This window comes from Cariama cristata, unplaced genomic scaffold (genome assembly GCF_000690535.1).
Source record: "Cariama cristata isolate BGI_N322 unplaced genomic scaffold, ASM69053v1 scaffold4027, whole genome shotgun sequence".
NCBI classification, from domain to species: Eukaryota; Metazoa; Chordata; class Aves; order Cariamiformes; family Cariamidae; genus Cariama; species Cariama cristata.
This window is the reverse complement of record NW_009624790.1, coordinates 59,135-72,976: the sequence shown is the minus strand read 5'-3', so window position 1 is coordinate 72,976 and position 13,842 is coordinate 59,135. Positions and strand designations below refer to the sequence as shown.

General features: G+C 36.9%; 1 protein-coding gene across 1 annotated transcript in view; it reads right to left on the bottom strand.

The window, feature by feature from the left end:
• Positions 1 to 13,842, bottom strand: part of EIF3H (eukaryotic translation initiation factor 3, subunit H) — a gene marked incomplete at its 5' end in the record, with an annotated part of 66,179 nt that overhangs the window by 14,585 nt on the left and 37,752 nt on the right. Inside the window, 2 exons of the mRNA XM_009703301.1 lie at positions 569 to 668; positions 2,193 to 2,360. Coding sequence (XP_009701603.1) covers positions 569 to 668; positions 2,193 to 2,360 — 268 coding nt within the window. The remainder of the gene's footprint in view (positions 1 to 568; positions 669 to 2,192; positions 2,361 to 13,842) is intronic.

The window sequence follows — 13,842 nt, the reverse complement described above, 5'->3', positions numbered from 1 at the left end:
AGTGCTTGTGCTTTTGCCGTTGAACATCAAGATGTTTGAGGTAAAAGATGACAGCTAAGGCCTACATCTATTACAAGCGGATAATCTTTTGAAACAGAGTAATTATCCTACTTTACTAGAGAAGATTGTGTCCACATGGGGGAGTTAATTTGGAATAAATATAGAAGAACAGCTATTTCAGAATACCTGTTCAATTTTCCTTCTGGAAAAAAAGAGCTTAAAGACAGACCAGCTATTTCCCCTTCTCCATTTCTCTTTTTATATTTTTGACTCTGTTCCCAGATACAGCTATCTTCACCACAGTCCTTACAGCCAGCCTGCTGACCATCTCCAAAGTCAGTTCAAATTCCATCATTTCAGCCCTTATTCAGATGCCCAAGGACAGACTTTCATGCCTCTCAGCCCACTGTATCAGTGAATGTCTATCGCTACCCATACATATACAGGTTCCCCTGCACATACTATTACATGAGTTTTTAAAATACAGTATTTCAGCATCCCATATACCCTTCTGTCTCCCAAACAATCCAGCAAAATCTATGAGAAAATATTCTTTTAAGTTACTTACGCTTCTGGAGAGAAGTCTTTTTCTTTGCAAACTTCCATCAGTTTGGGAGTCAGCCTATATGCCTTTAGTGACAAAGACCCTTGGGCAGTCTTAATGGGATCTATAATTAAAAATAGAGGAAGTGTATTATTACTAACCCTAGATTGCCTTTTTTTTTTTTTTAATATCTGAATGACATAAACAGGAGGGAAATAACTAAATAATCCTATTAAAAAAAAATTAAGACAACTAACACAGAAAAGACACTATAGCGGAAGTAAACCTATTGTACTGAAATGTAAAATACATCCAACTATATACAGTGAAGCTAAATAATAAACTTAAGAGAACACGGGGGGGATCTAGACCCATTCAACTTACAACATTATTTTCCCCATTAAAGGCCTAATTCACATTTTCTTTTCTTTCATATGAACAATCCACAGAACTTATGTATGAGCTACCTCATTTAAATAAAGATTCTTCCCTCCAGTCATTATGCAGTAAATCAAAATATTAATTAAACTACATTTTATAAAAAAAAAATAATTCATTTTAGAGAAGCAATAAGCTAATTCAGATCAAGTTGCCCTGCTGCTTCATACATAACAATGCAACTGGTATATAAAAAGATTAGTTTTGCCTTGACATACTCTATTGAATTTAGGGGGAAATTTTCTAAACAAACTGTTACATTCCTAGGACAAAGAAGCTTAACACTTGCTGCATGATAACGGCTGAAGCATGCCAACACGAGAATAAAAGCTGTGTTAACATTCATGTTGTCTGAAACTTAACACAGTAAAACTTTTAGCAATCGGTGATAAAATGAAAACCAAAATAGACTGAAACAAGTGGAAAATTCATCAAGGTCTGATGATGCAATGTTTCCAGCCAATATAAGTATACTTTAACAACTTGTTCTTTACTGTAATCCAATTGTTAACATACTGAAACAATTTTGGGGCAGCTCATAAGATTGATCGTATTCATTAGTATTTTTTCTGACAGATACTCAGGACGTTACATTTACTTCTCAGCTGGAAACTATATGCAAGTCTGCCAGATATGGCAAACTGTGAGTGTTTGGGGAGGGGGAGGCTATAAAGCTGTTAAATTGCCTACGGTTCTGATACAGCACAGAACATCTGGTCTGGAGAGCTTGAGGAAACACCATTAAATAGGCAGAAAAGAAAAAAATCTTTGTGCTAAGAAACAGTCCAGGTTTTGTATGCTTCTGTCAGAGGTATAAAAAAAAAAACTTGGCAATTCGTGTGATGATTGGTCAGTCACGTACAGAGCCAGACACGCTAGCAAGTGGGGTTTGTTAGACATCTGGTCGGGTTCCACCAGCCCCTTCGACGAGGGAGGGGAGATGAAGGAATAAAAATGAAGCAGCTACTCCAGCATTCCAAAACGTACACATCAGGGCTCTGATAGCAAGAAAAATAAACAGAAAGAAGGAAACCCTGTCTAGACTTAGCTGCTGCTGAGGCTGCCGTAGACTGAGCCTGCCGTAGACACAGGGTTGGTATTTACTTGAAAAGGCCTGCCAGGCTACTCTTACAGGCAAAAGACAGAATACAAAAATAGTAGTAATAATATTAAGCGGGGAAAAGAATAATAAAGGAAACCTCATACTAACCGTAAATGAGAACTACAGACTCCTCAATTGCGTGCTGGTAACTGAACTGGGAGTCCAGGAGGGCACGAGTGACAAAAGAGCCATAGTATGTGGACTGGTACCAGCCAACGTGAAGATGATCAATGTTTACGTGGCGAAGGCTTCGCATCATTTCCATCTGGTATTGAACTAGGTTAAATAAAAAGTATGTTTAAAAAGTAAACTTACACAGTCTGTACTACTTTGAGAGAAAGCTTGATATTAAATGAGTAAATTGTGTTTTATTTTATTTTCATTTTTCCAACTGCACAGAAGTTTGTTTATTCACTGCTGGACTGTCTTCATTAAAATCCAGAGCTTCCTCAGAGAATGAGAGTAAGACTAGCTTCAGTAAGCAGACTTTTTTCAGCTGTAGTTAATTGCTAAAGTGATCAACAAACTGTTACACGTCATTTACAGTGTGTATTACCTTGCTCATTCATAAAAAAAAAATTTCTGTAACTGGGTTTCATTAAGCAGTAACATTTTATCACTTAGTAACAAAGAAATACTGTGATTTAAGTTGTAATACTATACAGAATTTGATATCTTCTGGAATCAAAAGGACAATTATTTAATAAGTACATGAAACAGAAGATAAACTGTCTTTTTCACAACATAAAACTACGTTTTCAGTATCAGAGTTTGGGGGACTAGTTATAGCTGTCAGATAGTTTTGATTGCATTATCTTCAATTTTTCAACACTGTTTCTTCTTTTTAGATGTATACAAATGTGTAAGTATGCATGTATGTACATATCATACATAATCCACACAGATATTTGTATACAGTAAGTTACCTTAAACAGTGGAGAACATTTTTTGTCAGGTTTTTTACACCAACAGCTGTAACGTTTCATTGTACCAACACATAAATTCTGTTTCTACTACATGCTTCATTCAAACAGATTGCCTTGATGGAACAGAATTCTATTCAGGAACATTTAACAAAAATCCCATGGAGCAGATCAACGCACCTTATCACACCTTTTAAACAGACAGACACTGTGTCTGGGGTTAAATTTAAGGAAACAGATTTCAGTGTGATTATCAGATGAACCAACACTCCCAGCCAACTGATAGGAAATCAAATGCAACAACACTAACAATCCTTAAGTTTTGTCTGCAGCTGCAAAATTTGCAAAGATATAAAACACCCCCCTCCTATGCATTCATTTTTGTTAATTTTTTTCAAGGCTTCTCCTTGTGCAGATGAAAATATGATATTCATTATAAAAGAAAGCAACATAAATTAGAGAACAGAATGTACTATGTTTTCAGATCCCACTTGATATCCTTTCAAGAGAAAAAAAACCAATTATATTCTTTAAAGATACGAGGAGACATTTTTCAAGACTGGATAAATATTTTTCCAAGTTATCACTCTTACAGCACAAACTACATTCTGCAGTCTGCTGGCCCTTTTCATTAAATTGCCGTATCTTACTGATTGTATTTTTAAAGTAATCTACATACACTTATATAAACCCTTGCAGACTTTTTCAATCAACATATGTTGCTGCTTCCATTCTATTTTGTAATACCTTAACAGAAATGACTTACAATTTATGTTTCATCCAGAACACCATGATAATACAGCCCCCCAAAACTAATACAGCAAAACCATCCAGGCTACAGACCGAAATCCCAGAATACACTGCAAGCAAAGAAAAGGCCGGCACCATTTGGCTGTCGCTAAACTGAGACAAATCCTAAGATGCCACTACACTCTTCAGGACAGACAGATAGTAGAACAGATTAAACAGCTGGTTTAAAGTCAGTATGAAAACCTTCCCCCTTGCTAGATCAAAATAAGTTTTAATCTCACTTTCATTGCACATCTTCCAGAAATAGCAGCCAGTTTCAAGCACGCTCCTTACACAGCAGCCCCAATGGTTTAGCAGGTAGCATCTCAACATTTCTCATAAAAGCAAAGCTAAGACCTAGCTCATCAAAGAAGCTCAGTCCTTAAACTTAAAGGTTTTGTTGGGGTTTTTTTGGGGGAGGAAGATGTTAAGTTTCTAAATCTTACAATTAGAACAAAGAACACAGACCTCCCCTGGAACAAACTAAAAGACTCCTGCTGTGACCATGACTTTGAATTGAAAAAGCATTTGATCCATTTATTAAATGAAGCTAGAACAAACTATTTTGGTTAAAAGAAACTTTTCAAAAATATATCTGTGGAAATCAAGTAAGACTTGCTCTTGACATGACATGCTACAAGATGCTAAAACATGAAATTATGGTTAGATCCTTTCTAGCCAAATGAAGTCATGAAAAGGAAAAACTAGAAAGGTATTTTCAAAGGCAGCTGAAAAAGATTTTTTGAGAATGAAGTTAAACGTGGATTTTTAGATAGCTGAGCTAGACTGCTCCTTGCAGTGGCAATTCCCTTGTAATTGAGGACACTGTCAAAGTCGAGGTGATCATGTAATGATGGGAAAAAGACACTTATATATAGATTCCTATGAAATCATTCATGTGGTTGACGCACTCAGATAATTTCTCCCTTAAGAGGCGTAGTGTTAAAGAGAGGGAATACCCTAAGAATATATTCAAATCATTTACAAACTTCATTAAAGGTATATGATGCTCCTAAAACCATTCGTCTGAGAGGTAACTGGTAAACAAGTTCCAGGACAACTTCTTTTCTTAAACACAGTATAACCAGCAATATGTAACTGAAGATAAGTGCAAGCGATATTGTCCAGAAGAAAAAGGACTACCTGAAAACCATCCAGATTTCAAGTCAGCAATTCCTCCTCTCATGACTGTTAGCAGTTAGATGATAATGAAGGCAATAGTGGAAAAACCTCAAAGAACCAATAAAGCATCAATAGCTAACATCTCTGCCTTGGGAAAACAACTGCAGAAATTAAAACATGATGCAGTCCCCACCAGGGAGAAATGGAAACTCTTTTAACCAAACATATATATTTTGTAACATGTATTAGTAGCTAGATAGCTCCAACAAGCTGCCAACTCACACAAATGCATAACAGCCCCCAAGCTTTTGTTGATATCATTACTGCTGTTTCTTTACATCTTTTGCCCAACCTAGAGAACATCATCTTTTTACCTAGAAGTTTAGCACAGACTAGGCAAGAGCTCTCTCCCACCCAGTCCTCAGTCTGCTAGGACCTGGGATGGTCATGCACTTCTTCTAACCAGGAGTTCACTGTTTCAAGTCATAGTCCTTCCCAAGCCACATCACAATGCTGCCACTAAAAAGTGCCACTAAGTCTGAGAGTGCGCAGAACTGAGGTGAGCAAGGAAAACGGCAGGGGAACAGCCAGACCAGGATGCTTTCCCCTCATTTAAGCAGTGTACCTGTATTTTTAAGCAAATTATTTGTTCATGAGTGTCCTTATGATGAGGAAAGCCGACAGTCATGCCTGCACTTCTCAGCGTGCTCCTTGCATTGAGAATGCACAGCCTTTGTCTCCTGAGCACCCATCTGGGGCAGATCTTCTTTTTAAACAGAAGATTCTCTCTTTTGCTATTATTAAAAAACCTTATGTCCTCCAAAAGTGCAATTTTTTTGTTAGTATTCAAACAAATGGGGGCGGGGGGGGGGATAAATGCAGCTACAAAGTATTACTATAATTTGTCTAAAGCAGAAAAAGTTCAAAACTATACAGTATAGATGTTCTGCTTGAATATGACTGACTTATGTGAATCTGTACTAACAAAATCTCTTGAAGTTTGGTGGGTATTTTTTCCCCTGAATTCATCTACGTTTTAACAAACTACTTGTAAAAGATTAAAGAAAATACTAAATAACACAAACACTTTTTCCTTTTCTAAAAGGCACTGGCAACATTAGAACCTTTATCCGGGTTTTAACTTATATGAAGTATATACCCTACTTTACCAATAATAAAATAACTTACCCAAAATTATATAATAAATCAGAGACAAGGCCAAAAACTGAACATGAATGTGATGACCTGTTCAGCACTGGGACAACTCAGCCACATTCTCTGAACACCGTGAAAGATCTTCAGTCAATAACTTCACTATTTGAAAACCTAATTTAAGAACAGGTCAAATCAATCAAGGCACTGAAAAAAGGAAAAAAAGGTCCATGTGATGATTTTAAAATGCAAACAAATCTAAGACACTAGAGTTTACAAATAACAGCTTATTTCTAAAACACTTCCAAAGTAAGTATTCTTGTAGAAATTTGATACACAATGCAAGTTTATTTATCACTAAAACCATTATTATTTTTATTTATTTATCAACAATTCATTAAAATCCAGCTCTCAAGAGGTTATATATCAATGTATGTGTTGCCAGAATTTAGTCCTTAAATAGTTATCATTACCATCAGATGAGATGCATTTCAGCCTGCCCACATTCAGATTGCTGGTAAATATTATGACATGTGAAACCCTGATCAAAGATGGCCTGGAGGCAATACATTTGACAGCACCTCAGATGCTCAAGGCTTTAATTTCCAAAACATATTTTAAGTTGATACGCTTTAAGAAATCTGGTTTTAAGATCAGCAACCAACACGTCTCCTAAAAAGCCAAGCCTCACCAAAGCGGGAGAACTTCGTACCCAGTATCACACGCCGTACACCGGTTTTATGTTGTTGTTCACCCAGCTTGCTGCAGCGTACACTGGACGCAGGCAGCACTACCAAGGGAGATGACAACCAACTCTATGCTATGAACCGCTAACATCTGCATAGCCTTCAGTCTGGATTTCACAATTAAGTGCCTGTCTTAACCTATGTTTCACAAATTTGTCCTTAAAGTATGAACTCAAACAGCAGAAGTTACCCATGTCTTCACGAGGGCAGGTCACTGATTCAAGAACAAGGCAGACCTTTACTGCTCCCTCACCCACCACAGCCTCTGCAAAAAGACTCTCTGGAGTATCTGAGGGTGTTTCTTCACAGAATCCTGGGCATCCAGAAGACAGATGAACTAAAACTTAGGGTTGTCACTAACTCAAATTTACTCAAGACTGGGTATACTTGCCGAGAGACACAAAAGTCCATCAGAAGAAACAGCATCCAGCCTGCGCGCTAACACTTCTCTGAATTTAACTGGCAACATGAACATGGCAAATTTCAGTTATTCTGGTCAAACTATATTGAAAAACAGCTAAAATATTCCTTTTATAGCACCACTACTAATGGGGATAGCATTTTTAAGGCAATAATTTGTCTCTTTTGAAGCGCTTACCATGTGGTAGCATGCATACTGAACAACTATACACTGCATGGTACTTTTTAGCAGCACAAAAAATTCTGGGTTTTCTATACATATTAAGCTTTGCCAAACCACATGTATGCTTCAGACAGTATCTTCAATGACTAAAACAAGTTAGCATATGCTAGTTCAAGGAACCAGCGTATGCATTTGAAAAGAAAGAAAACTGATTTATTTAATTAAGCACAGAGAATTATGGAGACAACAGATTAATTCGTTTTCCTACACACACACACAATCTCAATTAATTGTCTAAAAAACTATGAATCACAATGACTGCATCTATTGATAACAATTCCAATTGTTAAGATACAAATATGATTAGTACCACAACCAACTTATTCTCATTTAAAAAATAAAAATAAAATGGATGGGTAAAGAGAAACAAGAATTCACAGTTAATTCCAGCAAAGGCAATATTTTATCTGAAAAAGCCTTTAGATACTGCTGAAATATATTTTTTAAGCTTAAGTGTGCAACATATATTTGCAGATTTTTATCTATATCCAACTCCCTGACACACTTCTCCCAAGACAAATGCACAAGCTCAGTAACTCAACAATTCTGCTATTCAGGGAGAAAAAAATTAAAAGTAAATATTGCCTTCCTCAATAATATTCATTTCCTCCTCTGAAATATCAAGTCAAGGTTACAAAACAGTACTCTATTTTATGCACTTTTGCTATACTGGGCTGAAAGCACCTGATCTCCTCTAAACTTGGAAGCTAAGCAGCCAGGGCCTGTAAGTAGCTGGATGGGAAAAAAAAAATCACCTGAAAACAGGCAAAAGTCCAAAAGCCATAGTCAATCATAGGACCATAAAACCAAAAGTGAGTTAGAAGACTTAATTCAACTCCACTTTAATTCCTAAATTCAAGGATGAAAAAAGGGCAGAATATATTTGTCCAAAGTGGATTAAATTTTTCTTAAAGAATTGTTTGATTTTAGTAAGTTAGTAACTGTGGTGGAAAACTGCACAACATCCGAAAAGCATGCTTTACAAATCTGCGTTTATATACTACGGGATAAGTTGAAAGCAAATCTGTAGCAATCACCTCCATCTATGCCATCAATGCTACTGTTCTAGTAAAAGCAAGCCCAACCATCATCCATGAATAGATGCTCATTACAGCAACTGAGGCTTTGCTAGTGTCTTAATGCTTTCTAAAGCAAAAAGTCCTTCATTTTATAAGAAAGAAGGGAAAAAACAGAAGAGGGAAAATTCTAAAATAACTATTCATTGTGTATGCTCAGTGAACTCATTCATTTTTAACCTTGATCATAATTTCATGCTAGTTTTATTACAGTACTGTACAATATTAATTGTGCTGTACAGAAAAAAGTATGGGACACCCAGAGGAAGTATCACAATCAGTAGGTGACCAGTCAAAAGTAACGGGAACACAGTAAAAATAAAAACAACACATTTGGAGTGCTTCTGTCTGGAGATACTTACCCAAGATGTGAGCATGCACCTCCAGACTGTTATTTACTACCAGTTTAGACAGCAGTAGCCCATGCATAGTCTCCACCAGAGCTGACGAACACAGGCTTGACAGCACGGGCAGAGGTAACGGCCCTGGAGTCTGGGACACCACAGTAATGCCGGCGGCAACTTCCCATCTCTACCTTGGTGCTTTACAAAGGTGGCTCCAAGACATGGGCCAGCACAAGGACATACCTCCTACCAAAGCAGGGCAAGGTAGGAAAGGGTAGCTCTGTCGCTGGTGGGAATAAAGGAGGATGAGGACAAGTTTTCAGAGAAAAGGAGTAAACCAAGGGAATGGCAAGCATGGGGATGTGCGTGACAGGACAACGGGAAAGCAGCAAATGGAAGCACACCACTTCCTGCACATGTGCTGGCACTCGCCCAGTGTTTTCTGACAGCAAGCTTGGGGCTCAGCACATAACCACTGAATTAGGAGGCAATCAAACCAATCAAGCTATCATATCATTTTATTAACACAGGAGCAAACACTCAGATAAGCCTTTGGACAAACAAAATAAATCTCACTGACCACACAATTCTCTACACAACTCAAGATAACGGGAACTTGTACTGTTTTTAAATAAACACACCCAATTCTCAAGAATAGTCTAAAGATGACGGGCAGGACTGCCAAGATAACTTGCAAAATTGTCTTCTAAGGGATGCAATGTTATTCCAAAGGATAAAAGCATTATAATACTTTCTTCAAGAAATATTAAAACACTTGTGTTTTCTAAAAGCATTTTTAATTCAGAAATCCATTTTAAACTAGCATCTTGAAATTAAGTTGAAATCAAGCAATATAATTTCACTATTTTGTTAAAGATGATCTTTAAGAAGCAACTGCTAGAAGAAAATGCAACATATTTTGAAGGTCTTCTGTTATATATTTGGAGTAGATTTCTGGCATTTGTATAGAAAGTTCCGTCTTCACAGATTCTTACAAACACTTACCACTTAATCCTCAATCTCCTCCTATACAGCAGGTAAACATTACCATACCTGAGCATCCATTTGGCTTAGTACACTACTATTTTTATGTTGACTGAAGATGTATTTGATGCAAGATTAAAATGTTTATCAAGAAAAAAAGTTTCAGTCAGCCTACACGGTCATGACAGCAGTAAATTATACTATTAAAAAGGTCATCCAAGCAACTTAATTCTTGCTTTCTTTGTAAAACAGCAAGAAGAGGCTATCTCATTTCCTAATAAACATCAAAAGTCTAATGAAACCATCAAATGTTTTGTATTAGGAATGCATTCCTGTGAACTTCAGCACCTCGAAGCCTTTACTTATACAATTTTTGTCCACTGAGTATCATTCTAGCTGCTAAAATGCAAAGTAGGATTAAAGGTATGAAAAGGAATCAGCATGGTCAAACAACAGCTGTATGTTAGAGTAAGCTCATATCTGACTAAGTACCTCCTTAAAAAAAAAATTAAGAAATTTAGTAAAATTTCCTTAAATTTCTTTACTGGTCATTGATTTTTGCTCGTTTACTCTAGTGAGGTTACATTAAGAGGTAAAAGCTCTTTCTTTACAAAATATTATCAATATATCCACCTTAGTGCTACAAGTTGCAAAGCAATTAAGCACACAATAACACAAAAACGTGTGGTGAAAATCTATTTGCTTTCCTACATAAATATCAATTAACATATTTTCATGAAATTTTGTACTACAGAAATGCTCAGAGACGTTCTTAAATTATCTGGAAAAATTTGGAAATGTTTAAAGATTCATGAATTACATGGTCATTTTTACTTTTTTAATTTAACACAAATTTCCACATTCAACAATTTGAAAGCAGAATGGGGACAGACACTGAACTGGAAACAACTTAGCAATCACTGCACTTTGAAAAAATCAGTAATGTCATACAGTACACATCGCAATAAAGTCTCATTTTGTTAATAACTTTAATTTGTTAATAACTTTTCAGTTATTACTATTACTTTTTCAATAAGTGAAGAAAAACAATAATGACTTCACATAAGGAGTTATGAGGTTTTTAAACACCCCACCTCTTCTTCAAAAGCAGAAAAATATTTTTTTTTCGCAAAGCTTCAGAGTTTGGGCATCTTGTACCACTGTTAGTGTTTGCACTGCAAAAACTGAAAGGGCAGGGGGAAGAGGAGGGACATCTTCAACAGTTTACTTAAAGCCAAAACATCCATTTTGTCTTACCAGATACAATGAAGCAAGTGGTTTTCTGATGCATTGGTACTAAATATCCACATCTGTTTTGAAGAATCTCTCGCACTGTTCTTACGTTTCAAGCTCACAAAACGTGGTCCAAACATTGAAGCAGGCACAGCCCCCACACAACAGTTTTCCTTAATTGTCTTTATACTAAATCAGTATTCATTGAAAGAAAAAACATTACGACAGACTGTTTCTTCAGTTGAAAGTTACACAAGCTATTTGTGACCTCCATCAGCCCATTGTGTAGGGGTAACACTGTTAAGCAGTTGGCAGGTAGAATCAGTCAAGAAAAGTTCTAATTTTTGGCAAAACAGAAGAACAACATGGTAGCTACCCCCATAAACACATGTCTTTGGAATCAAAATTACACAAGTATCTAGCTTTCAAATGTGTTAAGTGCACTTGGGAAAAAAAAAGATAAGTGTGTCTTCAGCTTTGCAGCTTCTCCCATCAGGGGCCTCTTGGTGCAAGGCAAGATCTCCCTGGGTGCCAGGAAGGCTTGAAGCAGTTAACATCTACTGCTCCTTTAAGGAAGAAAGGAGGACCCCACACAACCCTTAAAATTCACATTAGTTTTACAAATCTAACAGTTTTATCTAGCCCAGATGCTGTTACTCACCGATCAAACAGCAGTAAAATGCCATATTAACTTCTTTCTTTTCAGTAAGAACAGCACTTAACTCTCACTCCTCATTTAAAGCAATAACTAGGAGCTTTGTATAATACCTAGATGAACACATCACCACAAGGACATTTCAGTATACCTCTTATAACACTCTTAAACCACCACCTGACACCTCCCACTGAGCAGGGCTTTAACTGTCCATGACACAAAGAAAGACTGAGACATCCCATCCAACTAGCTCAGAGAGCAATGATTAAACCATATGAAAGCTCCAGCCAAGGGTAGCTTCATTTGGATCTCTGCTGTACCACCATCTACATGCACTCGTCATTGCTGTCAGATAAGTTCTCAAGCCACGAGCAATGTAACTTTACTTCACACAAGGTACGATTAAGTCAGAATCCAGGCAAAGTCCTACCCAGTAGATAAATGAGAAAACACCTTTCCATTACGAGATCCAGGGTCAGCCATTTGCTTTGCCAAGCACTGATTTTCAGATAAAATGAATCAAATCCTCTTGCTTGCAATCCCTGCCACAATAAAAATCTTTGCTCTTCTTTAGCTTGCAGACAGAAAGATCTGAGAGTGATGCGCTGGTTTAAACCCTGCTGGTTTAGTTCTCGAGCTACAGATTCAACCACCACACAGTGGACAGACATACTCAACACCACTTATTATCACTGGGCAATTCTTTAAAAGAGAGGGGGAAAAAAAAAAAAACTTTTACTATCCTAGTGCTAACACAAAAAACTCTTTAACACGCAGGTTTCTGAAAGGATAACTAAACAATCTCTCCACCTAAACATTTCTATAGATGAAGTGAAAGGCTTGTTTTGCACATGTGGAAGCTGTGGATTCATATTCAGCTGATGCCTAATGAGAGCCAGAACCGAGTATCTGAAATAACTGTCTTTTTTTTTTTAAATATATTAAAATATTCATAAGGAATACACGTTACACTAGTATTTCATTGTAGCATGTTGGGTACCAAGAGCTGTTCTCAATTCTCTCTCTCTTAGGATAGTTTCGAGTTCGTGAAATAATATGAAAGAAATTGATTGTAGGTGGGCTCAAGAGTAGAAGAGCCTGACTAACATTTTTATGGAACTTGAAGAAAAATATTCAGTTTTGGAGGAAGAGTAGGACCAGTGGTTCAAACCCTGTGAAAGAATTTGCCTGAAAGAGTCCTTAAATTATTGCAATTAGATGACAAGACACTTTCACATCTCATGAAAACCTATGCCTTTTTATTAAGTCCTCCCTGCCAATGGCCATGGCACAATCGTTTTGGAAGCTGCTGGCTGCACTAAGAAACAGCAGGTTAAATCCAATTCTGAGAGACACAGTCCCTTCCTGCATGTGAAAATGAGTCTCCTTTGATTCTTGAAGCCAAATAATACTACGTAAATGCCAACATGACAGGTAATTGCATTAGCAAGGTATTGGAGATGCAAAAAGTTATTTAGCGGCCATGGATGCTAGCAGGCAGCAAGAGCTTACAGTGATGAGAGATGACATTCTGACCAGAAAATCATCATCCAGAACTGATAGCATACAAATATTCAACACATCTTATCCCATACAGCTAAGCACCGATGTTAGAAGAAAAACAATGTGTGAAGAATTTTGGAGCTAATCAATTGAGGAAGTATGTTATGCTTTATTAGGTGAAACCTTGATTTTATGCCAGTTCCAACACAGAGATGTTCAAAGAACATCACTACTACATTGTTGTACTCTTTCCTTACATGACTGCTGCGACAACAGTTATCGATTAAGGAGCATATGCAACATTTAATTAATGAAACAATATTAAGGTACTTAACATTTTTAAAAGCATCTAGTTTCAAGTATAACAGCACAGATTTCTAAATAACTCCAATATGATGCTTTAACACAGGGTTAGCAACTTACAACACAGGTGCCACGGAAAGTCAGCAGGTCGAGTTTTGAAAGGCTCACTGGCAGCAACTACAACATTTTGACACCAAAACCATGAAAGGCATTTTTTTCCAGTTCCCACTACCCTTCTACCAGAATGCTCACTTCTTAATTTGGGGAAGAAAAATACAATTTAGC